The following is a 24,106-nucleotide window of genomic DNA, read 5'->3' on the forward strand; positions in this document are numbered from 1 at the left end:
CTCAGAATGTTAAAACAAGAGCTGTCATTCGACCCGGCAATTTCACTACTAGGTATATACCCAAGGGAAACGAAAGCAGGTCCAGAAAAAAACCTGTACATGAAAATGCCTGCATCATTATCCGTATTAGCCAAAAAGTGAGACAACCTAAATGTCCATCAACTGCAAAAGAGAGAAACAAAATGTGATATATCCAGATAATAAAATATTATTTGGTAATAAAAAGGAATGAAGTACTGATATACACGACACAATATGGATTAATCTTGCAATCAATGAGCTGAGAGAGAGAATCCAGTCACGAAAGATCACATATTGTATAATTCCATTCATATGAAAAGTCTAAAACAGGCAAATCCATAGGGACCAAAAATAAGTAGTCACAAGAGACTGAGGGAGGGAGGAATTGAGAGTGATTGCTAATGAGTATAGGGTTTCTTTTAGAGGGACAAAAATGTCCCTAAAATTAGGTTGCAGTGATGGTTGCATAACCCTGTGACTATACTAGAAAACATTTCGGGCCGGGCACGGTGGCTCACGCCTATAATCCCAGCACTTAGGAAGCTAAGGTGGGTGGATCACCTGAGGTCAGGAGTTCAAGACCAGCCTGACCAACATGGTGAAACCCCATCTCTACCAAAAAATACAAAAAATAGCTGGGCATGGTGGCGGGTGCCCATAATCCCAGCTACTCTGGAGGCTGAGCTAGGAGAATTGCTTGAACCCGGGAGGCAGAGGTTGCAGTGAGCCAAGATCATGCCACTGCACTACGCCTGGGCAAAAGGGCAAGAATCGGTCTCAAAAAAAAAAAAAATTTCATTGTACACCTTATGGGTGAATTGTGTAGTATGTAAGTTATATTTCAACGAATTTTTTTTTTTTTTTTTTTTTTTTTTTGAGATGGAGTCTTGCTCTGTCACCCGGGCTGGAGTGCAGTGGCCGGATCTCAGCTCACTGCAAGCTCCGCCTCCTGGGTTCCCGCCATTCTCCTGCCTCAGCCTCCCGAGTAGCTGGGACTATAGGCGCCCGCCACCTCGCCCGGCTAGTTTTTTGTATTTTTTAGTAGAGACAGGGTTTCACCGTGTTAGCCAGGATGGTCTCGATCTCCTGACCTCGTGATTCGCCCGTCTTGGCCTCCCAAAGTGCTGGGATTACAGGCTTGAGCCACCGCGCCCAGCCTTCAATGAATTTTTTTAAAAGGCACCATTAAAAAAAAAAAAAAACAGCAAAGCAAGATACAAAATGGAAGAAAATATTCGTATTATGTGTATCTGACAAACTATGGACTACATAAAGAACACTTTCAACCCAATAATGTGATGATAATCCAATAAAGACTGAGCGAAAGATCTGAACAGACACTTTATAAAAGAAGACATACAAGTGGCCAATCAGGGCATAAAAAGATGATCAACATGATTCATCATCGAGAAATGCAAACTAAAACCACCCTGCGATATCACTACACCCCATTAGAATGGCTAAAAGTGAAAATCTCAAGGACTAGCAAGAATGTAGAGCAACAGGAACTGACATATACTGCTGGCCAAAAAAAGAATGCAAGATAGTACAACCACTTTGGAAAACTGTCAGGCAGCTTATTAAAAAGTTGAACACAACATCTACCATATGACGCACTCATTCCACTCCTAGGTCTTTACTCAAACATTCACGCACTTAAAGACCTGTCCACGAATGTCCACAGCAACTTCACTCATTAGAGTTCCCAAACTGGAAACCACCCAAGTGTCGATAAATACACAAGTTTAAAACGTGTAATATTCATAACAATGGAATACTACTCAGTAATAAAAAGGGATGAACCACTGAGACATGCTACATGGATGAATGTCAAAATAATGATGAATGAAATAAGCCAGACGCAAAAGAGTATATACTATATAAGTTAATTTATATGATATTTTATAAAATATAAAATAATTTCTAGTAAGTAAAGTACGTCACTGGTTGACTAGGGTCATGAATGAGGAAGAGAAGACTTCAAAGGGGCCCTAGGAGTCTTGAGTGGCATGGAAATTTTCTGTCTCTTCACTGTGGTGGTGGCTTTATGGGTATAATTCTGTCATGTTCATTTGAATTATCCATTTAAATGGATACAGTAACTTGTACGTAAATGATACCTCCCAAAAGTTGATTTTTATAAAGCAATGAGAACCAATGAAAAAAAGAACACAATTTAACATTTAAAAAATTAGCATATCTAATTTTTTTGTGTAAACAGAGCTTTTGAAGTGTTTACTACTGTGCATAGTTTTTTTTACTTAGGTAATTCAAACATTCATTGCCTCTAAACTGGATTTTGTGATTAATTTGCCTGACAAATCTCATACAATGTCCCCCAACAGTTAATCCCACCCTAATTCCTCTCTGAATTACTAAAAATTCTTAATGAGTGTGGTCCATGTAAATGGGGTGTTTTGTGTTTTGTTTCGAGACAGAGTCTTGCGCCTTGTCACCCAGGCTGGAGTGCAGTGGCACGACCTCAGCTCATTGCAACCTCTACCTTTCGGGCTCAAACGATTTTCCTGCCTCAGTCTCCTGAGTAGCTACGACTACAGGTGCCTGACACCACGCACAGCTAATTTTTATATTTTTAGTAGACATTGGGTTTCACCATGTTGGCCAAGCTGGTCTTGAACTCCTGACTTCAAATGATCTGCCTGCCTCTGCCTCCCAAAGTGCAGGGATTACAGGTGTGAGCCACCATGCTGGGCCAATGAGGTTTTTTTTTGTTTTGTAACACAAAAGAGGGAAGAATTCCTTGACAGAAAAGCTCAGGGAGGGGCAGGGATAGCGGTGTCCTCATATGACTTCCAGGCTTTGTTCTAAGGTTGGTTTTGTTCCAGACATTTTTATGTTTTTATGTCAACCCATATTTACGATAACTTTTGTTGGTAGTATACAACCCCAAGTTGCTTAGAAAGGCAAATTCTAAATCAGCTTGAACGTTACCTCATAAAATTAAAGACCATCTGTAGAGACACAGTGATGAAATGATATAGATATCCATAGAGAAACCACGTGTACTGAAGACCTATTATTGTGAGATTACTTACTACACTTTTCTCCTTCACTACTCACTATAATCCTCTAACGAAAATATTATCCCCATTTTCCCATTATGGAAACTGATACTCAGAGAAGCCCAGTTATTTGCCCCAGTTCACCCAGCTAATAAGAGGCAGAGCCAAGGTGGACACATTTGAGGTGCTTTAACTTATATTTGGTTATAGTTCCATAAACACAAAACTTAAACAAGTAGATCCATATAGCTTTGGATTTGAGTATTAGTAGTTTTTGCATTACCAGTGAAAAAACACACATTTAAATACATAGCTAACATTTTGCGGGGCATTTGGTCGCCACTGAAATCTCATAATCTTCCAATTATGCAATAATATTTGATGAGAAAGTGATGCACCTGCATCTTTATAGAGCAGACTTCGCATAAAGCAAAGTCACAAGAACTTCTAGGGCGTGCTCCCAAATTTGGGGAGAACTAGTGCTCTCTAGGAAAAACCAGAAATACGGCAAATTATAACGCAAAGAGAAGAACAAGGAACTAGAAAAGATGACACTTAGGTAACTCGAGTTAACATGGAACCCAGTAGTCAAAAACTTCTTTGACTTATATCATGGCTGACTATAACGTATAAATCTCTAAAACTGCTAGTCACCACCTAGAACTGCCATTTGACAGACAGCAATCATACATATGCTTCTGGCATAGACAGCTTTAAAATATTTATACAAAAATATCATAACCTACAAAAATATTCTGAAGATCATGAAAGGTTAACCAAATGCACCGATGAACACTTATTTGCATCCTAACATGATCCCAAGTTAATGTGTTGTTTAAACATTCATAAGGAAAATAAGAATCTATGGAAAAGAAATTGTGAGCCTAATCATCAATTCTATACACCCTTGACAATCCCAAGTCTGAAAATCATTAATAAATCATGAAATTAAGTCTATATTCTAATCTTCAACAAAAATCTCCTCAGTCAGTAAACTTAATCATATGATGTTCCAGCATTTATTCATTCAGGTAATGGTTAAAGCATAGTATTCTGACACAGTTTCTATCAGTTAAGTCGACTCAATGCAGCCCTGGGCTATTCATAGGAACCATATTGCTTAGAGTAAAGCACTTATGCAGGCAGGGAGGCTAATTTCAGCTTAAATTTTTAAAAATACATGTTCAAGTAAAGTCTCTATTCGAGTATCTGGCTTTCTGATTTCTTCCCTCTTTTAGTAATAATCTCCAGTGTTAATGGAATGCAAAAATAACCTAATGAAGGGGATAATGTCATGGTCTGACGCCAATTATACTTCTCTTACGTCTGGCGCAAATTCCCTTTTCAATCACATGTGCTCTTATCTGTCAAAGGAAGAGTACAACGGAAGAAACGGGTATACACAGTTACCATCTGCTTCCCTCCCCCGGCATCCCTGGAAAGGATGACAAGGGTGGGAGTTTCTCCTAGAGACAGAAGCAAAGTGTACCTTACAGTGGGCCCACTGAAGCGTCTTCAGGCAGCCACATTTGGCCCTGACATATTAGAAGGCAATACAAACATCCTGCAGCAGGAACATCACATTCACTGCTGAGGCTCTAGGTTATTAGTCCAGCCCAGCAGCTGCAGGCCGGTTCAAGGGAGGCCTGTAGACTCCTGTGGGCAGCCCACCGTCTTTAGTTGGATACAGGCCTCTCTAGTATCCCACAGGCCTCCCTGCTCCCTACTACCTTACCTGGCCCACTTCAGTCATTTCTTTTCCCACCTGATCCCTTTAGACATTGGAGTTTGCAAATTGGTTCAAAACTTATCAGTCAAACAAGGTACTTACAGCTGCATGACCAAGTACAAGTGATTTGGGCTTTCATAAATGTCTTCCAGGGCAACAATATTTTCATGCTTAATCCTGAAAAAAAAATAGACACACAAAATAGTAAGTACAGTTAGACAGGAAAACGTTTCAAAACAGACAGCATTGTAGCAAAAAGTTACAAAACAGAATCCAAACTCCTGAACAAAGACATTTCAGACTTCAGGATCTTGTCCCCAAACTTTTTCCAGACCCGTTTCCTAACAGTCCTTCCCTGATCTCCACTCCTCTTCGCTCCTAAGGCTCAGTAGCCTACAGTTTAGCAAGAGTGGATTAACTATTGTTGCTTCACGTGAATCCCAGAAATGGGCCAAACCTGCCCACATCCTATTATCTTGTAGGGCCCAACTCAGAGGGCTGGGCCACTACGCAGAATTGTTCCCTCTTGTGTTGTCTCCCAGTGGCCATCACGGACTTGCCTGACCACTTAATTATATGAAAATCTGTCCCCCATGACAGGCATATGTCAGGGAGCAGGGAGACCTGGTAAAACACTGGAGAATATATATGTTCCAGGGAACAGTTTCTCTGGCATGTTCATGGGTCCAGTGTAAGGAAAAAAAACCAACCTGACTGCCTCATTGGGGTTCATGTCCCCCCACTCCACCCCACTACCAAATGTCACTTCAGCTTCCCAAGCAAACTAGATCAGTGCTACTCAAAGTGTGGTTCTCAAACAGGCAGCACCAGTATCTCCAAAGAGCTTAGTAGAAATGCAAATTCTTACGCCCTACGACAAGCACAGAGTATACAAGTTGAGGGCAGAGCCCAGAAATCAGTATTGTAATAAGATGCTAAGATATTCTACACGTGCAAACTACAGCTTGAGAAATACCGTATGAGACCAGCACTGCTCAAACTTCAACGTGCAAATCAATCGCCTGGGGATCTGGCTCCACTGCAGGCCCTGAGTCAGCAGGTTTGGTTGGGGCCTTGGAGGCTGCATGTCTAACCAGCTCCCAGGAGATACCGGTGCTGCTGACCTGCAGACCCCACTCTGAACAACTAAGTCCTAACTAAAGAACCAGGGCAGAAGGAAACAGCCGAATTCTAGCCCTTGGCACTATCCATGAAGAGCAGTTTCTGCTCAGAATGTAAGGCTTGATATTATTTAAAGCATTGGACAGAAAAAAAAAAATGTCATTACTCAAGGAGATAATTAGCTCTTACCATAAGCCTCTCATTGAAATGACTGCTGAACCATTTAAAGACAAGCACATAACATGCAGATTCTTGTGAACCTCTTGAAAGCCAGAACTACATTATTCATTTGGTTGCTCCTGGTGCCTAGCACAAATCTGCTTAATAAATGCTTGCTGAATGAATGAATGATATTGAAAGGCTGTTGCCACTAAACAGCAAGAAACCTTATTTAGTTAGGAAAAGGGAAACCATTTTCCTAAATGTGTGATGTCTTCCCTGCGAAAAGAAGTTTATAAGGTGGAAAACAAACAAGAATATTATCTTCCTTTTGAGATGAAAGAGAACAAGATAATTAACAAAGACTGCTAAGGCCTTCCTTTGAATTCTATAGCTCATAGTAGTTAATGCAGTTGTTTTGTAGGAACTAAAACAATAGATTATACTAAATTCACATTCCACCTGATTCCAAAGAATAGAGTCTAATTATTTGTCAGCCATAGTTTCTACACGGCCTGAGCAAGATACTATCAGCCATACAGCATATGAGCCAAATAAACTATGCCACCAAGGAAACCAAGAGAGCTTAACTTGAGACTACCAAGATGCTACAAATCATGGCATTATCACTATTGGATATACCTAAAAGAATATGCCCACAAAAAGTAGGCATTATGTAGATTTTCCCTTTTTGGAAAAATTGTTGTAATTTGCCATTGGAATCAATCACATGGTCATAAACATTTTCTTTTAGTCCAGCTCATTTGAGAGTTAATGAAGAGCCTAGATTTCTGGAGAAATAGGAGGAATGGGATTATATGAAGAGTGGCCAGAGAAAATGCCTGGCACACGGTTACATCTGAATTGTAGCAACATGGTAAATACTTTTGCAGTTTAAGTACGTCCCCAGTACTGCATGGTTGTTTATCTGAAATTCAGAGGTAACTGGGCAAGCTGCATTGTCATGTGCTATATCCAATCACTCTGCTTACATCACTCAATCTCTAAATTGGGTTTAGAGATTGGCACCTGCAGCCCTAGCCTGCCTTGGAGGTTGAGTCAAGAAGGCTGTCTGAGCCCCAGAGTTCAGTCATTCATTCAGATTCAACAATAATGCAAAGAATCAAGTCTGTACAAAGCACTTGCCTAGCCAACGTGGCGGACCCCAATAAATTAGGACTACAGTCCCCTCCTTTGATATATGGGATAGAGAATTAAAGCCTATTTAACCTGCTATGTCTTACATGAGTGCTGACTAGAAATTGCTTTTAATTCATTGCAGCGTTCCAAAGAAGTATTGCACACAGCAGGGACAATCAAAATAGCAGTTTTACAGAGGCTGGAAAGACACTTTATTAATATCTCTCCATCATCCAATCAAACAATTGTCATTTGCTACGTTTCTGCTATGTGTCTGGAAGAAAGGAAAAATAAAAAAGTTTTGCTATCAAAAAGCTTATCATCTAGGCAGAGAAACGAAATTAGAAAAGAATCAAATGCTAAAATCTGTAGAATTGCCTTTAAGTTCAGAGAAAGCAAAGCCCTGAATGGGTCAGAATTATGAAGAAGGCCTCAAGAAGATGATGGGAGTTGAGCTGGAATGAGTCATGTTTGAATAAGCATACTTGAGAAATTTCAAATAAATCCAAAAATGGCCTCTTAATGTCTCTTAAGAAAAGTGGTTTAATTAACTTGGAGCTGTTCAAACATGGTTAAAAAAAATTATTCTGGCCTCCCACATCTGTTCTCAGGTACTTTATTCCACCCTCACATTCCTTACAATATGCAAAGCTGAACGTAAAGTTTTAACATTATTTCAGTGCATGAGTTCTTTTCAAAAAATGCCACATGACTATCCATGCATTGAGGACTAGGGCACAAGCACCAACCGAGGGCCTATTCCATGCAAAGGCGCACTTCATGCTCAATTCCCTCTTTTCATCATTCATTCAATAAATATCTGTTGGGCGCCTGCCATGTACCAGGCACAGTCCTAGGTACTCTGAATTTGGTGGAGAGCAAGACACAAGAAAGGCAGTCTCAGTCCTCCTGGTGCTCATGCAGAGGCTGGAGCTAGAACACTTCTCAGGCAGTCTGTCTCACGTTTACCAGAGATCAGCTTCCTGGTCATTAGTAATGACTCCTAGGACCAACAGAGAACTAGCTTCCACCTTCTTCCTGCACAGATTTGAGGGACATAATGCCTCTGCTTAGTCTTCTCATCGCTGACCAATCTTCCTACAATATGGTTTATATTCTTCTCATTACTCTATCGTCACTCATTTGTCCAGGCTCTAGCATTCAGATCTGGAAATACTGATCCCAGGATAAAATACACTATCATGAATCTGGTATTAAATAGTAAAGTAGAGGTTGGGCACGGTGGCTCACGCCTGTAATCCCAGCACTCTGGGAGGCCAAGGTGGGCAGGTCACTTGATGGCAGGAGTCCAAGACCAGCCTGGTCAACACGGTGAAACCCCATCCCTACTAAAAATACAAAAATTAGCTGGGCATGGCAGCACGTGCCTGTAATCCCAGCTACTTTGAGGCTGAGGCAGGACAATCGTTTGAACCCGGGAGGCGGAGGTTGCAGTGAGCCGAGATCGTGCCATTGCACTCCAGCCTGGGCAACGGGAGCAAAACTCTGTCTCAAAAAAAAAAAAAAAAAAAAGGAAAGTAGAACTAGTAACCATCACGAGCTGGATATTACACTTCTACCAATAAAACCTAACAAGTTCATTGTTGTAGTTTTGAACCACTGCATAACCACTGGCACACAGAGAATATAAACTCCAGGTAGGTAGGGACTTTTGACTGTTTCACTACTGTCACCCCAGTGCCAAACAAAGAGCATGGCACATAGTTAATTACTGAACATCCAGTTTAGGGCCAATTAAATCACCAGATCATTTTAATTTGAACTTCTAGCAAACACAATCTCCTTTCCTACTCGGGTTGATATTGTGAGAGCTTAATGTCTTCACCTTTAGCTTCATTAAATCCAAATCATTCTGGATTCCATGCAGCATTTCAGATGATCAGCAGCGTTCTGAATGCTGATTGACTCATCTATTGCTCTTATTATCCCTCCCAACTTCGGGCCATCTGTGTATTTGGTACATATCCATCCCATGTGCCTTCATTCAAATTCCTAATTAAAATTTTAAATGGAAGGTTACATGTCAGAGCTCCATGGTATTCCACCAGAGACCCCCATCAAGACAACCATGACATTAATCAGCTGGCTTCGATTGCTGTCTAGCTGCAAACCTAGCAGTACTATCATCTAGCCTGTGTTTTACCATCCCATCCGTAAGGAGACAATTAGATGCTTTGCAGAAGTAGAATTCCTCAGCTCCACACATCACATAATACTATTTAAAAGGGAAATGGGATGTTTGGGAAGATTTGTTCTTAGTAAACCCATGTTAGCTCCTAGCAACCACTACAGTCTTTACTAAATGATCACAAACCATCTGCTTAATTTTCTGTTCCAGAATTTTGCTGTGCATTGAAGTCAAGCTTTCCAGTCTATAGATCTCATCTTCTACGCTTTGTATGTTTGGGAATTTTGACAACCTCTCTTACGTTGTTTTCTTCAACATTTCAGCTGTGACTTTTCTGTGATAAGTGCAACTTCCTCAGTCCCCTGGGATGTCACAAATCTAAACCTAGTGATGAGCTAGTTTTATAACTTTTGTTAGGCCTGGCTGACATTGCTGTTGTATTATACCATTTATTGTTAACTATGTGTTAAGACTGTGTTAAGTATTTTTAATTATTTCATTTACTATTAACAACAAGTCTATGAAGTGGGTATTATTTTCTCAATTTTTAAAAGAGGAGAAAATGAGGAAGGAGACTAAGATCCCACGAGGCTAAGTAAGTATTCCAAGATCACAGAACTCACAATTGTCATTGCTGAGATTCAATCTAAGTCTATTCTCACTCCCAAGCCCATGTTAAAGCAATTATGCTATAACTTAACTAAGTTATGAGAATATCCAAGAGCTCATATTGTTATTTCTATAAAATTATAACATCTAAAGTCAAAGTATTAATATGCCATCATTAACAATATAATATCCACTTCTGTGGGTGCAGAGATTTCCTGAATTATCTTGAATCCAGTGGATGTGCTCAAGATACTCGGTTGTAAACATCCTAACAGATGAAATTCTAGTAGGTCAAACTGAATCAGAAAAAGAGATGTTGAAAAGCAGAAGGAATAGGGAGAAGTCCAGAGTAATTAGAAAGAGCCTCTCCTTAGCCCGTATCTGCTAGTGTCATCAAAAAAGAGAATCAAGTGAACAGAGAAAAAAGGCAGAGATGTCAGTTACAGGCAAATCGCAAATGGAGATTCTGTCAACTTGCACAGTTAAATCCCAGAGGTCAACACTCTTTCCAAAGTACGGCCAAGAGGATCTTCATCCATAAGGGATGTTGACTCTGAAACAGCAAAATGTCCTGAAATGTGCATAATTCAAAGCCATCATAATGTCACTGAAAACAACTTCAGGTGATAAAAAGAACCTCAACTTAATTTTCATCACTTATCATCTACCAGGCCCAAAGTAAGCATGAGCTGACACATCGATATACAGAGAGAAAATGGTTTATATGGTAACCTACATGAAAACCTCCATAATCTCCAATAATGCACAGAAATGGATAGAGGGAAGTGGGTCCAGGCAGAGAGAGTCAAGTTGAATGGGAAACAGCACATGGGCATTGAAGCAGACTTCTGCCCATATAGTAACTGACAGCCAAGCAAGAAAACTCCAGAAAAAGCCAAGAAAACACTTTAAAATTAATTCATGGAGATCGAGACCATCCTGGCTAACACGGTGAAACCTCGTCTCTACTAAAAAATACAAAAACTAGCCGGGCGAGGTGGCGGGCGCCTGTAGTCCCAGCTACTCGGGAGGCTGAGGCAGGAGAATGGCATAAACCCGGGAGGCAGAGCTTGCAGTGAGCTGAGATCTGGCCACTGCACTCCAGCCCGGGCGACAGAGCGAGACTCTGCCTCAAAAAAAAAAAAAAAAAAAAAAAAAAATTAATTCATGCGTAAAAAATAACTGATACCAAATGTACAAGTAGACCCTGTTACAAAGCCCCCAAGCTTTGTAAGGGAACATCAGGACCCAAAGGGTCAGCCTGCTACTGACTACATGTGCTTCTGTGGAGTGAGAGTAACATCTTCCCCTCCACCCTCATGTTCCCCAGTTCAAGGATCTACAATTTTAACTCCATGGCAAATGTGGAAAATTAAAAAAAAAAGAAAAAGAAAAGCACAAAAGAGGAGAGGAGAAAAAAAGTTCAGCATTTCTCACTTTTTCCATTCCATCATTTTACTGAGCTCCAGGGCATCCATGGCAGCGATTATGAGGTATTCAGAGGAAGGAAAAGATCACAAAATCCCTTTCCTTGGTATTGCTATTCTCTAGTAATGGGCATTGACCCACCTACATTATGGACACCAGATGAAGACAAGGGATGGAAGAAAATATAATCGGAAGGGAGAGACAAGAGTGAAACTGATTATAAGACAGGATGAGGTGGGGATAGCGAGGACATCGATTGCCCTGCAATGTGCAAGGAGGAATTTACCTCAACGTGCCGCAATCAGCTTCCGGTCCGTTTTTCAGGCACTTCTGGGTTCGCAGTCTAGTCTGTGAAAGACCTCTCTCCACAGGCAAACGCCATAGAGGACCACGTCTTTCACCACCCACCACTGTCACTCTAAGCAGCCCAGAAAGTTGAAATTTTATTCACACAAAAAGAGAGGCTGTGGTTCCCTGGCATGGAATTGCCTCAAAAGTATCTGAAGGATATTGTGGGGTCTTGGCAAACACTCCTGTTTGTCTAAGTAAACACTTATGTTTTTTTGAAATTGAAAAAAAATCATTTCCTCCTTACTAGGGTCAAATTCTTGTTTTCTCACATTATAAGCAGTGTGGGAAATAATGCTGAGAAAACTGGGATATTGTCAGTCACAAGAACAGTGACAGCACTGAAATGTTGGCCAGATGGTATTAAAAGTAATACCTTTCATTTTAATAAACATGTATATTCACAGGTGTTATTCCATTCTGCAACAGCCTTATAAAGTAGGCATTATTATTCCTATCTCACAGACGATCATTCACAATTTATAACCACTTAATTGTTCTCCTCAACTCCCTCTGGTCTCAGTCTCTTCCTATCCATTTCCCATGCTGTCTCCTGAGTGATCTCTCCAAAATATAGAGCTGATTAAAACTTCTTAGCTTGAAATCCACCTGCTCCCTGTAGTACAGGAGAAAATTCGAACAACGGCATGGCTTATAAGTCACTTGTTACTTGTGAAATGTGAAAAGTTCCCCTATCCCACTCGCAGGGCATGCGACGGGGGAGTGGCTCCCTTCCTCAGTGCCAGCTGTGGATACCCCTAGAGGAGCATGCAGATGGGCAGGTTGTGGGTCTCCGACCCCATAGCAGAATCCAGGGGTGAATGCTTACCGCTCCACAAGCCCCCATGGGCGTGTGTTACAGGGTGCTCTTTTAGTTTTGTCATCTGTAAGCGGCTTGTGTTAATCAGCTCTATTAGACCCTCTGCCTTATCACAAGGACAGAGGGCTTTCTGTATCCTGGGGTTCCTGCCTTGGTGTACTGGAAAAACCAGATCACACGTAGGCTTGGAGAATGAGTGCAAAGTTTTTTATGGAGTGGTAGCTCTCGGTGAGGTGGATGGGGAGGGCAGAAGGGGGATGGAGTGGGAAGGTGGTTTTCTTCTGTAGTCATGCTGCCCAGCAGCTGGGCTCTCCTCTGACTGCCCTAGCCAAACTCCGTATCATTCTGCCGGTCGATGGCCTGATGGCATCTTCTGGTGCCTGTGTGTCTGCTGGTGCATTGCTCTCGATGTCCAGCCACTTGTGTGCATGCCCACTAGAGTCTTCAGAGTTTTTATAGCCACAGGATGGGGACATGGTGGGCCAGGGTAGTCTTGGGGAATGCAACATTTGGGCGCAAAAACAGAAATACCTGTCCTCACCTAGTTCCATGGACACAGACCTGGGGATGGAGCCGTAGGCACGGACCATGCCCTTCCCTCCCCAGCACTTCCCTCTCCCCATCCCCTATCATTTGGTCTTTACTTGCTCATTCCACATCATCTTCCACCCCTGCCCCACACCAACATTTTACTGAACCTAGGCAGCTCTCGCACACCCCGCCCTCCCCAACTATGCACACCTTCTTCTGAGTGTGCTCATCACTCTCTCATCTTCTTATGAAAATATTCATCCTTTAAGACTCAGTTCTCTATCACCTCCACTGAGAACCCTTTGCTGTTTCTCACAGCTCGCAGCACCCATCACCTTTCCTCTGGGCCACCCCAGTTCTTTGTTTTTTTTTTTTGAGACAGAGTCTCGTTCTGTCACCCAGGTTTTGTATTTTTGGTAGAGATGGGGTTTCACCATGTTGGCCAGGATGGTCTCAATCTCTTGACCTCGTGATCAGCCTGCCTCAGCCTCCCAAAGTGCCAGGATTATAGGCATAAGCCACTGTGCCTGGCCAGAAAGGTGCTTTTAAAAAGTTCTTGATGAAAATCATTAACAAAGTTCACCAAGTTTACCAAAATATATCCACAAAGGTGCACACAAAAAGAAATGCATACTGATAAGTGGAATTGCACAAGCAATCAAGAGATTAGCTTGCATCTTAGCTCTGATACATCTAACTACAAGACTTTGAACAAGTCGTTAAATACTTTCTGATTTGACTTCCTCATTTGTTAAATGAACATCAAAATATGTCATCTTGTTATTTTTCTATGTATATACATGTGTTTATATAAAAATATGTTATATATACACACACACATATGTAACATATTACTCAGTAGTTAGAGATCTTGTGTTATAGACGATAGGCCGCTTCAGGAAATGAGCAGAATTCAAAATTCTAAGCTTCAGATCACCTCTCTTTGCTGCCAGAAGATGGAGCTATACTCAATGGGCAACTAAGGAGCCAAGACTATGATACCTAAATCAACTAAGCTCTTAAGTCTGTAAGCTAGCTTTGTTGTTATTTTTTAAAGATTAAGTACTACATGTTGATACTCGCTGTGAAGTGAATTTTTCCTTGAATCCTTATAAACAAACAAAAGACAATAAAAACCCTTGTGCACAAATGGCAGTTTTCTCTTTGAGAGGGTCTCTCTGTCACCCAGGCTGGAGGGCAGTGGTGTGGTTTCAGTTCACTGCAAACCTCGGCCTCCTGGGCTCAAGTGATCCTCCCACCTCAGTCTCCCAAGTAGCTGGGACCACAGGCATTTGCCACCACACCCAGCTAACTTCAGTATCTTTTTGCAGAGACGGGACTTCACCACCTTACCCAGGCTGGTCCTGAGGTATTTTCTTAAGAGCACCCCAGGCCTCCTTAGTACAATACAGGTACCCGGTCTGGGGGAACAGCCAGCACTCATATGTGTAGGGATGCAGAGCTAGAGCCTGTAATGGTCCCACAGGAGGGGCATCAACAAGCTGGTTCTGTCTCTGACCCTATGACCACGTTCTGGCCACACCACCTTCCTGGGTCTCAGTTTCCTTGTCTAGAAATTAACCAGCCAGACCGGAAAGTCTCCAAGGTCTTTTCCAACTCTAACAATCAATGAATCTAAACTTATAATGAGGCAACGTGCATTAAGGTATATATGACAACCATCAAGTTTGATTCTAAGCCCATATTCAGTGTTGTCTGGAATAGTCCTTGCTACACAGAACCTGGTGACAACTTGTGCGTCAATAGGTTCTTCATCTGCACAGACAAGTTTGTCAGCTGGACACAGAACAGAATTGCTTGAGACATGAAGTTGTTTACACAGAAAAGACCTGCTTTTCCTTTTCCCACATCAGTATCCACAATGCCTGGACCAATACAGAAATGCCCAAGTGATTTATTTGTTCTTGTCTAGAATGGTTCTAGAGGTCCAGCTGAGGCTTGGTGGTCTTTAGACCAAAGGAGAGATAAGTTAGGTCCAATTCAGTGTGGAAAATCCAGTGCTTGGCACTTACCAATACTCAAGGAATGTTCATGAAAGAAAGAAAAAAAGAATGAATGAATGAATGACCAAACGAACAATTAATTCTCGCCTTCCAAAAGTCATACAGACTACAGACATTCCAAAGCTACATACTAGAAGGGAAAAAGGTTCTAAGATTCGACTGTATATTTCTTTCCTATTTCTGTTACCATCCATGAAAAGTTACCAGTGAATGGGTGATACAGTTTGAATATTTGTTCTTGCCCAGATCTCATCTTAAATTTTAATCAACAATACTTGAAGGTGGGGTCTGGAGGGCAGTGTTCAAGTCATGGGGGTGGATCCTTCATGACTTGGTGCTCTTTGAGACAGTGGCTTCTTGTGTGGCACCTCCCCCTCCCACTCTCTCACGCTCCTGCTTTCGCCATGTGACATGCCTGCTCCCCCTTTGCCTTCCACCATGAGTGTAAGTTTCCTGAGGTCTCCCTAAAAGCGAGCAGATGCAGGTTCTGCAGTCTGTACGTATAGGAAACATGGTGCTTCCTGTACAGACTGCAGAACCATGAGCCAATTAAACCTCTTTTCTTACAAATTACCCAGTCTCAGTTATTTCTTTTTTCTTTTTTCTTTTTTTTTTGAGACAGAGTCTTGCTCTGTAGCGCAGGCTGGAGTACAGTGGTGCGATCTCGGCTTACTGCAATCTCCGCCTCCTGGGTTCCCGCCATTCTCCTGCCTCAGCCTCCCAAGTAGCTGGGACTATAGGCGCCCACCACCACACCCGGCTAATTTTTTGTATTTTTAGTAGAGACGTGGTTTCACCGCGTTAGCCAGGATGGTCTCGATCTCCTGACCTCATGATCCGCCCACCTCGGCCTCCCAAAGTGCTGGGATTAAAGGTGTGAGCCACCACACCCAGACAGGTATTTCTTTATAAAAATGCAAGAATAGCCTGATTCAGTGGGTCTCAGGCTCGGATACATGCTAGAATTGTTTGAGGAGTTCCAAATATACTGATAACTGGACCACTTCTGGAGATTATGATTTAACTGGCCTGCGGTGTGGCCTAAGCATAACAATAGTATCTACAGTGATTCAAATGTGCAGCCAAGTTTGAGAACCACTGGTAAATCATTTATTACTAAACGACGGAGAATCTTAGGTCATGGGAAAGGATTCAACTTTAGATACTTCAGAGTTGGTAATTTCATGGCTTCCATGCCCATTTTAAATTTATCTAGATTGAATACATTTATTTGATAATAAGTCTGATTTTTAAAGGTACAATCCAGGGTGTCCTAAGGATAAAGATTTAAGGCTACATGGTCAACCCATTACTCCTCTCAGGATAAGACTATGAAAAAATAACATTTCTTAGCAAGTATCATAGTATTAGCAACTAATATTTCTTAGCAAGCAGTATTAGTAGTATTTCTTCCACTATTTCTTAGTAAGGCTTTGAAACACTAACACATTTAAAGGAATATTGTCATTTCCTTCTTTTAACCTTTTGGCAACTTTTTGTCGAAGGGTAATATATATATTTCTGTGGACATTTTAAACATGAGAATAAGCACCAAGAGTCTTGGAACACATTAAGGTGCTTACCCGCCTTGGAACAGAGATTAACTCTCGTAGCTTGGATTTCCTAGCTTCGCTGATGTGAGAACACACACACCCAAAATCACCTTAGAAAGGGAAATCTCAGAAAGCTTGTTTCAGATTCACTGTGGATGCTTACAATGTGAATTCAGAAGCTATTCCTGTATGAAATACTGTTAATGACACAGAACTGCTGGGGTGTATCCTGCAGCTTCCTCACATACTCTGTACCCCAGACTGAAGATGCTGGGCTTGAATTCAGGAAGCATCTTCGAGGCTTCTAGCTGTGAACACTTGCATTGATATGAGGATAAGTCAGTGGAAGGGAACCAAAATAATGCACTGGAATCTAGGGGAAAAGTATAGTTTCTTTTTTCTTTCCTACCACTAATGTCCTTGAGCTTTTTCTCTGTGCTGATACCCACATGGAAGGGTCCATATTTCACAACTCAAACCCATGACTATGCCAAGCCAACAGGTGCCCTGAATAGTACCTACTGAAATTGGAGGACCCAGGGCTGCTCTTTTATTCAAACTAGATAATGAAGCATCAGGAACACAGGCCAAAATGGTTCTGGGCATCGCACTAAAGCTACTGGGGTATGGCAACACTTACTTACAAAGTGGGAAGCCAATTGTAAAAGAAAAAGATGAAATGAAAATAGTAAGATGAAAAAGAGAGAGGGAAGTCTGTTTTGCACAACCATCTAATATCAGTTCACTGTCAGACTTAGGGGGATTGAACTTACACTGTAAAATGTTCCTCATCATTCTAGGAAAGTGCCCACATTCAGAGATGATGGTGCAGAATTGAGTGTTCTTTAATGTTTGCACATCAGTAATTAACACTGTCACACGGTTGGCTCAGATCACACTCAGACTTCAGATAACCAGGCACATTCCAATGGAAGAAAACCTCTTTCAAGCACTCATAGGTTGAGAATGAATAAGGGTGTTTGTGGTTCATTGTATGCATGCTTTTAAATATAGTATCTTATCTTCTGATCATCTCTATCAGTGTGCATAGTAAGGACAACTCTGTGCTTTGGTTTGAGTATTTGTTTCTGCCAACACTCACATTGAAATGCAATCCCTAATGTGGCAGTATCGGGAGGTGGGGCCTTTTAGAGGTAACTGAATCGTGAGGGTTCTGCCCTTATGAATAGATTAACCCATTTGTGGATTAATGGGTCATCACAGGAGTGGGCTGGTGGTTTTTTAAGAGGAAGGGAGACCTAAGCTAGCATATGAGCACACTCAGCTCCCCAGCCATGTGATGACCCACAATGCCTCAGGACTCTGCAGAAAGAGTCCCCCACAGCAAGAAGGTTCTCACTAGATGCAGCCCCTCCACCTTGGACTTCCCAGCCTCCATAGCTGTAAGAAATAAAGAAAAGGTTCTTTATAAATTACCCAGTTTCAGCTATTTTGTTACAAGTTATGGAAAACGAATTAAGACACTGTATTCTTTCTTAAGAAAGAATGAATTTCTTCATAACTGAGATTAGAGTCGCAGTTAGAAAGAGCAGCATGTTTTGCTTTGTTGATTTTTTTTTAAACGAGGGGTATGTAATACATATCCACCTCTCCAAATTGCAGTTTTATGATAGATCAGTGTTAAATGCCGAGGTGGTCTGAGCTTAAACTTTTATTATATCCTGCTAATAAAAGATTATGATCAAGGATGTCAACTCAAGAAACTTCCCAGTGTGACCTCCAGGGCTATTTGCAAATTCCCAGGAATGACATTACAAATAGGTTGTGGCTAATAAAGTTTTCTATCCCAGAGTTTAAAGGGAATTTACGAAAGCAATTGTATCAAGAAGGATGAGGGGCCAGAAGAAATCCAGCCACATGGAATGTCCCTGACCATGACCCAAGGGTAGCCGGGGAGACAGAGTGTGGCCATTGCTGCTCTCCTGCGTTCAGCAGCACAGCCAATGTGTCCAGGTGGTGGCCGCAGTCTGTAAGCCAAAGAGCAGGGAGGGCTGGGCCAGGCTGAGATCACACTGGGGCCACTGGGTATCTTGTAGGCAGTGCCAGGCATAAAGATATTTTCCTCCAAGCATCAGATCATATTAGTCCCGTGGCTGGATTCCATTAAGGTCACTTCTGACCAGTGCTTTTTCAGTCTGGTTCACCCCAACTCCTCCAGATTCTCAACCACTACTCGGAAAATGTAATGAAATACAACCTGCCCAGGCCCCACTGCGATCAATACCCAACACGAACAGCAACATGTTAACGTGTGTTCTCACTGACACAATTTAGAATAAATGTTATAAAATTAAAATTATAAATTCATGCTAGAATTCTTACCGTGTATGTACTGGGTTCTACCTAAGAATTTATTTTTAAAGAAGACTCTACCACTAAAAGTGAAGAAAAGTAAACAAACAAACAAAAAAAAATAGAATAAAGGCGGGGGCAAGAGAGTGGAGGGAACCAGTGTAATCAACAATTCAAAAGTGAAATTAAAAGCTTTCTTCCCCACTCCAACTAGTGAAGATTATTACTGACAGATTTTCAAATACAAAGGGAAGATCTTCCCTCAAAAACTGATTTCCAAAAATGGTAATGAGCTCCTTTGTCCTAAATCTTTGGCCTCTTTACAGTTTCTTTAAAAACAGAAACGAAGTTGTCTAGGCAGTATGGCTCACACCTGTAATCCCAGCACTTTGCAAGGCCAAGGCGGGAGGATCACTTGAACCCAGGAGTTTCAGACCAGCCTGGACAACATGGTGAAATCCTCTCTCTCCAAAAAAAAAAAAATAAATAAATAAATACAAAAATCAGCTGGGCGTGGTGGCACATGCCTGTGGTCCCAGCTACCCAGGAGGCTAAAGTGGGAGGATCGCCTGAGACTGGGAAGTTGAGGCTGCAATGAACCATGACTGCACCACTGCACTCCAGCCTGGGTGACAGAGCGAGACCCCATTTCAAAAACATAAATAAAATAAAAGCTGTGTTAAAATCAGGAAGAAGCCAACAGTGTGCCAATGGTGGAGATGTGTGCATACACAAATCTCTCTGTACGTAGGCATCAATGTCTGGCCGCCCTCCTTAAGCCCAGTTTAAAGTCCCACAGTTGCTGGACCCACAGCGTTCAAGTTGCTATTTCATCACAGGTGGGGCTCGGGGGGCACAGCCAGCACTGTTTAACTTACTAGGCAGGCAGAGAACCTGGCAGGATGATTTATCTCAGGGGGAGGATGCTGAGAACAGTGGAGGGGTAAAGAAATAGTGGGAGGAAGGTGGAGGTGGGAGCAAACTGTGGTGCCTCCTAAAAAGCCAGTGAAAGCCTGTGTCCAGATTCATTCCCAGTCTCATGAAGTCCCGTGGGGATGTGTGATGGTTAATCCAGGGAGCCTTAGGGGAAGCAAACTCGAATCTGGGGAAGGAAGACTGGCAGGTGTAGAACCCTACAGTAAGGGTGTGGGGCGAGATGAACCCCTGATGGGTTTTTTTCTCCCATGCATCCTTTTCCCTCTCTTTTAATCCTTATCGGGTGAGGGATGATGCTGCTGGTGAACTAAGTGTCTGCAGAGCTAATGTTTTTGATAACAAATAAACACATCGAAGCTCTGCTTAATACAACAGCCGCTCGGACATCACAAGAGAACACGGCACAAGGAGGCTCCAGCTGCACTGCAGATTGGGGCGAGTGGAGTGGGCAGGGGAGGGGCAGGGAGGGCACAGTCTGTTATGATCCCTGCTGCCCTTTCGCCATGTCCACTGCACGTGAGAGCCCCTTGAGTGGCATCGCGGCACGTTGTGTGCAGACAGCTCACAGAAAACCCACAAAACTAGGCTTCATAAAACAGAGAGGGGACCCAGGAGTGCCAGGCATGAGGCTAGGCAGCAGGGCCCTGAAGATAGATAAAACACAGTCCCTGAAACCAGGTGGCTCCCAGGCCAGTGTGAGAAGACAGAGGTGTACGTAAACATCATGACACGGCACGACCAATGTCCTGCCAGAGAGCCAGACACAGGGCTATGCGGGCACAGCTCTGTCCTAGCATCTGGCCCTGCCCTGGGTGCGCTGGTGGAGCTGTACCCCAGGATCAGTCTACACTCTGGTCTGGGCCGGTGAGCCCTGCACAGGAAGGCAAACGAACAGAGCGCGTCAGAGAGAGGGAACCGCATCAGCTAGGGCAGAGAAGCATGAGAGTGCTGCAGCCAAACGGAACACTCAGGTGGACGGCAGCCCTCCAAGGGTAGAGGAGGGGAGGGAGTACTGTGAGGGGCTTCGTCACCAAGGCCACCTGTGCGGGTTTTATGCTAAAGGAACTAAAAAGTAATATGCCAAGTGTAAAACTTCAGCTACAGAAAAACTAAAGGTGGTATTTTGTCTTGCAGGGATGCTGAAGTTGAACACTATGAAATTGTTCCTGGGAAACTCTGCTTGGAGCCCTGACCCTCTTGCTCCCACTCATGGGGTCACTTGAGACTTGGAACTTCACTTTACTCCACTTTTAATTTCCCAAGTGACAAGTTTACATACACTTTTCTCTTTCATCATGAACAAGTGGAGAAAGTCTATTTGACCAGAGTGTAAATGCCAAGATTTCCTTGGAGAATGAGTTGCAGTTAGGAGCTCTTCAGAGGTAATGATGGCAAAATGCATCCTGCAAAATGTCAACTTCATTACTCTTTTCACCAACATTTTTTTTTTGTTTCTAAAGAAAAGGGAGACTGTCAGAGAAAAAAAAAAAAAACAAACAAACATGATCTGTCTTTATCTGGGGTCTCTTTCTTTGGCATATTCCTATAGCTCCAGAATTAGAATACCATTGACCGAATACCCGTGTCTTCAGAAAATATCCTGGCCGGGCGCGGTGGCTCATGCCTGTAATCCCAGCACTTTGGGAGGCCGAGACGGGCGGATCACAAGGTCAGGAGATCGAGACCATGGTGAAACCCCGTCTCTACTAAAAATACAAAAAATTAGCCGGGCGCGGTGGCAGGCGCCTGTAGTCCCAGCTACTCAGGAGTCTGAGGCAGGAGAACGGCGTGAACCCGGGAGGCGGAGCTTGCAGTGAGCCGAGATCGTGCCACTGCACTCCAGCCTGGGCGACAGAGCGAGACTCCGTCTCAAAAAAAAAAAAAAAAAAAAAAAAAAGAAAATATCCTGTACATGTCTGAAAGATGTTCTCCTCTTCAACAACAAACAACTTGAACGCAGAATGCACCAGCTACTTGGTGGAACTTCCGTGGATGCAGAGGGGATCAGCCTCAACCCATATCGAGCTCCCATGGGCTCCTCCCACACACAGCTCCTGGCCATTTGCCAGCTGGCCTCCCCTTTCTTTTAGACACATGTCCATCTACCTGCTGGCTCTTTTCTTCCTATGTTGACATTCACTCACACTTGGACCCTGACAACACAGGATGGATGGATGGCTAGCAAGCGAATGACACTGAAGTCCATCTAGCAGAGTGGCCATTACTGATCATCAGTATCCCCGCGGAACACTGAAAACATAACCATTACCAGCTCTTACCCAGTCCTACTGAAATCCCATCGCCAGGCAGGGGGAACCTGGGAATCACGAACTTTTTTAAAAGTCTGTAGTAACTCGAATGTTTAGGCAAAATTGGAAGCCAATATTCTAGCCAGCCCTCCATTTACAGATGGGAGAATGTAGTGAGTACTCCACAAACTCTTAGCTAGTCACAATGGCTGTATGTCCTGGAACATAATGTCTTTCTAGTCTATAAAAAGTAGTTTTTTTATAAAGCTAAAAATCAAAACAACAAATGATTCAATAAAGAATGTTCTGTCCCCTACCAGTTTGGAATTTTGAATTCTTGGACTCTTCTCAAGATGGCGTCATGGGGAAAGTGGCCTCCTCGGCGCTTCGCATCCTATCTCTGACTGTCCAGAACTTTGGCCTGCAGATCCAAGCTCCATTTGCACACTTGCACACAGACCTGCCTTGGCCTAAGGACATCCCACCAGCAGTGCTGCCAGCTCTCAGGAGGAGGGACCCAGGAAGCAGTCCATATGGGCCCCGGAAGTGCATTCAAAGTCACTTCAGAAGAATTTCTGGGGTCAAGAATTTCTGGGACGTACCCACCCACAAGCACTGGGTGGAAAGACGTCTTTGGCCCCATGTCCTTCACCCTGCAGACATCTCACTCCATGGGAAGGGCTGGCTGGCTCATGGCCAGGACAGAATCTCCTAAAGCAGGGTCTCCTCTTACCCAGGTCTAAGAATGGAACATTCTTCTGGAACACAGAACACTTCCCACCTAACTGAAAATCAGCCTCTCTCCCTTTCAATATATATTCACAGATGGAAACACGTACATATATTTTTACAACAACGGCTTTCTGCAAAGCATTGGTATATAGAGAATTTTTAAGAAAACTGTAATGTGTTTCTAAAGTAAAAGACTAGACCAGGGGGCCAGGTGCAGTGGTTCATGCCTGTAATCCCAGCACTTTGGGAGGCTAAGGCAGGAGGATCACCTAAGGTCAGGAGTTTGAGACCAGCCTGGCCAACATGGTGAAACCCCATCTCTACTAAAACTATAAAACTTAGCCAGGCATGGTGGCACATGCCTACAATCCCAGCTACTCAGGAGTGTGAGGTAGGAAAATTTCTTGAGCCTGGGAGGCAGAAACTGCGGTGAGCCGAAATCGTGCCACTGCACTCCGGCCTGGGTGGCACAGTGATACTCCGTCTGCAAACAAAATTTTAAAATTACAATTAAAAACAAAAATAAATAAATTAAAAGACTGCAACACAACAACTGAATGATAAAGAGTTTTTAGGTAATAGAGTAATGTCTTATAATTGAGTTGGATTCTGCTATTTCTTTTCTTGTTCAGTCCTATGTTTTTGGTAATAACTATCATTTACTTAGAGCTTAGTATGAGCAGGATACCAGGCTAATCACATTTCATTTCAATATCTTATGTGGACAACTGGAAACCCTAGGTGAGGGGCCTATTATCCCTGTTTTACAAGGAGGAACTGAGATGCAAGGAGGTTCGGTATTCTCAAGGTCTCACCGTTAGCTCTGTGGCACATCTTAGACAGAAACCTATGACTGTCTCATTCTTAAGCTCACTTCTTTCTGGCCCCATCAACTGCCTCTGAAATGAAATGTGGATATATTTCTCTACATTTCTTTAAGATGAAATGTGGATATATTTCTCTACATTTCTTTAAGATGAGTACTTGTCTTCCAGAAAAAAACTTTTACTATTTCTGTAATATTATAATAATACAAGCTATGTAACAGGATTTTTAAAAATTTCTACTGTATTTGTAATTGTGGTCAGAGAGGGTTCTCTTTGGAGCCACAGAAGTGAGACAGAAGCTATGAATCATTAAGATGAAAGAATATTAAAATGCTTGCTAACATTTCAGGAAACTATTATCCTAACATAACTTTCTAGGAAAAAATCTTTTAA

At 42.5% G+C, this 24,106-nt stretch overlaps 1 protein-coding gene across 4 annotated transcripts in view; it reads right to left on the reverse strand.

Moving 5' to 3' along the window:
* Positions 1-23,033, reverse strand: part of CAMK1D (calcium/calmodulin dependent protein kinase ID) — a 183,577-nt gene extending 160,544 nt beyond the window's left edge. Inside the window, exons 1-2 of one of the 4 annotated variants that reach the window (XM_030934918.1) lie at positions 22,472-23,033; positions 4,876-4,950 (exon numbers count right to left, since the gene is read on the reverse strand). Coding sequence is in view for 1 of the 4 variants with exons in the window: in XM_030934926.1 (XP_030790786.1) it covers positions 4,876-4,883 (8 nt within the window). In the remaining 3 variants the exon portion in view is untranslated. The remainder of the gene's footprint in view (positions 1-4,875; positions 4,951-22,471) is intronic. The other 3 variants (XM_030934924.1, XM_030934926.1, XM_030934922.1) reach the window with 3 other exon arrangements.
* Positions 23,034-24,106: the final 1,073 nt, after the last annotated feature.

Source organism: Rhinopithecus roxellana, chromosome 1, assembly GCF_007565055.1.
Source record: "Rhinopithecus roxellana isolate Shanxi Qingling chromosome 1, ASM756505v1, whole genome shotgun sequence".
In the NCBI taxonomy this organism is placed as follows: domain Eukaryota; kingdom Metazoa; phylum Chordata; class Mammalia; order Primates; family Cercopithecidae; genus Rhinopithecus; species Rhinopithecus roxellana.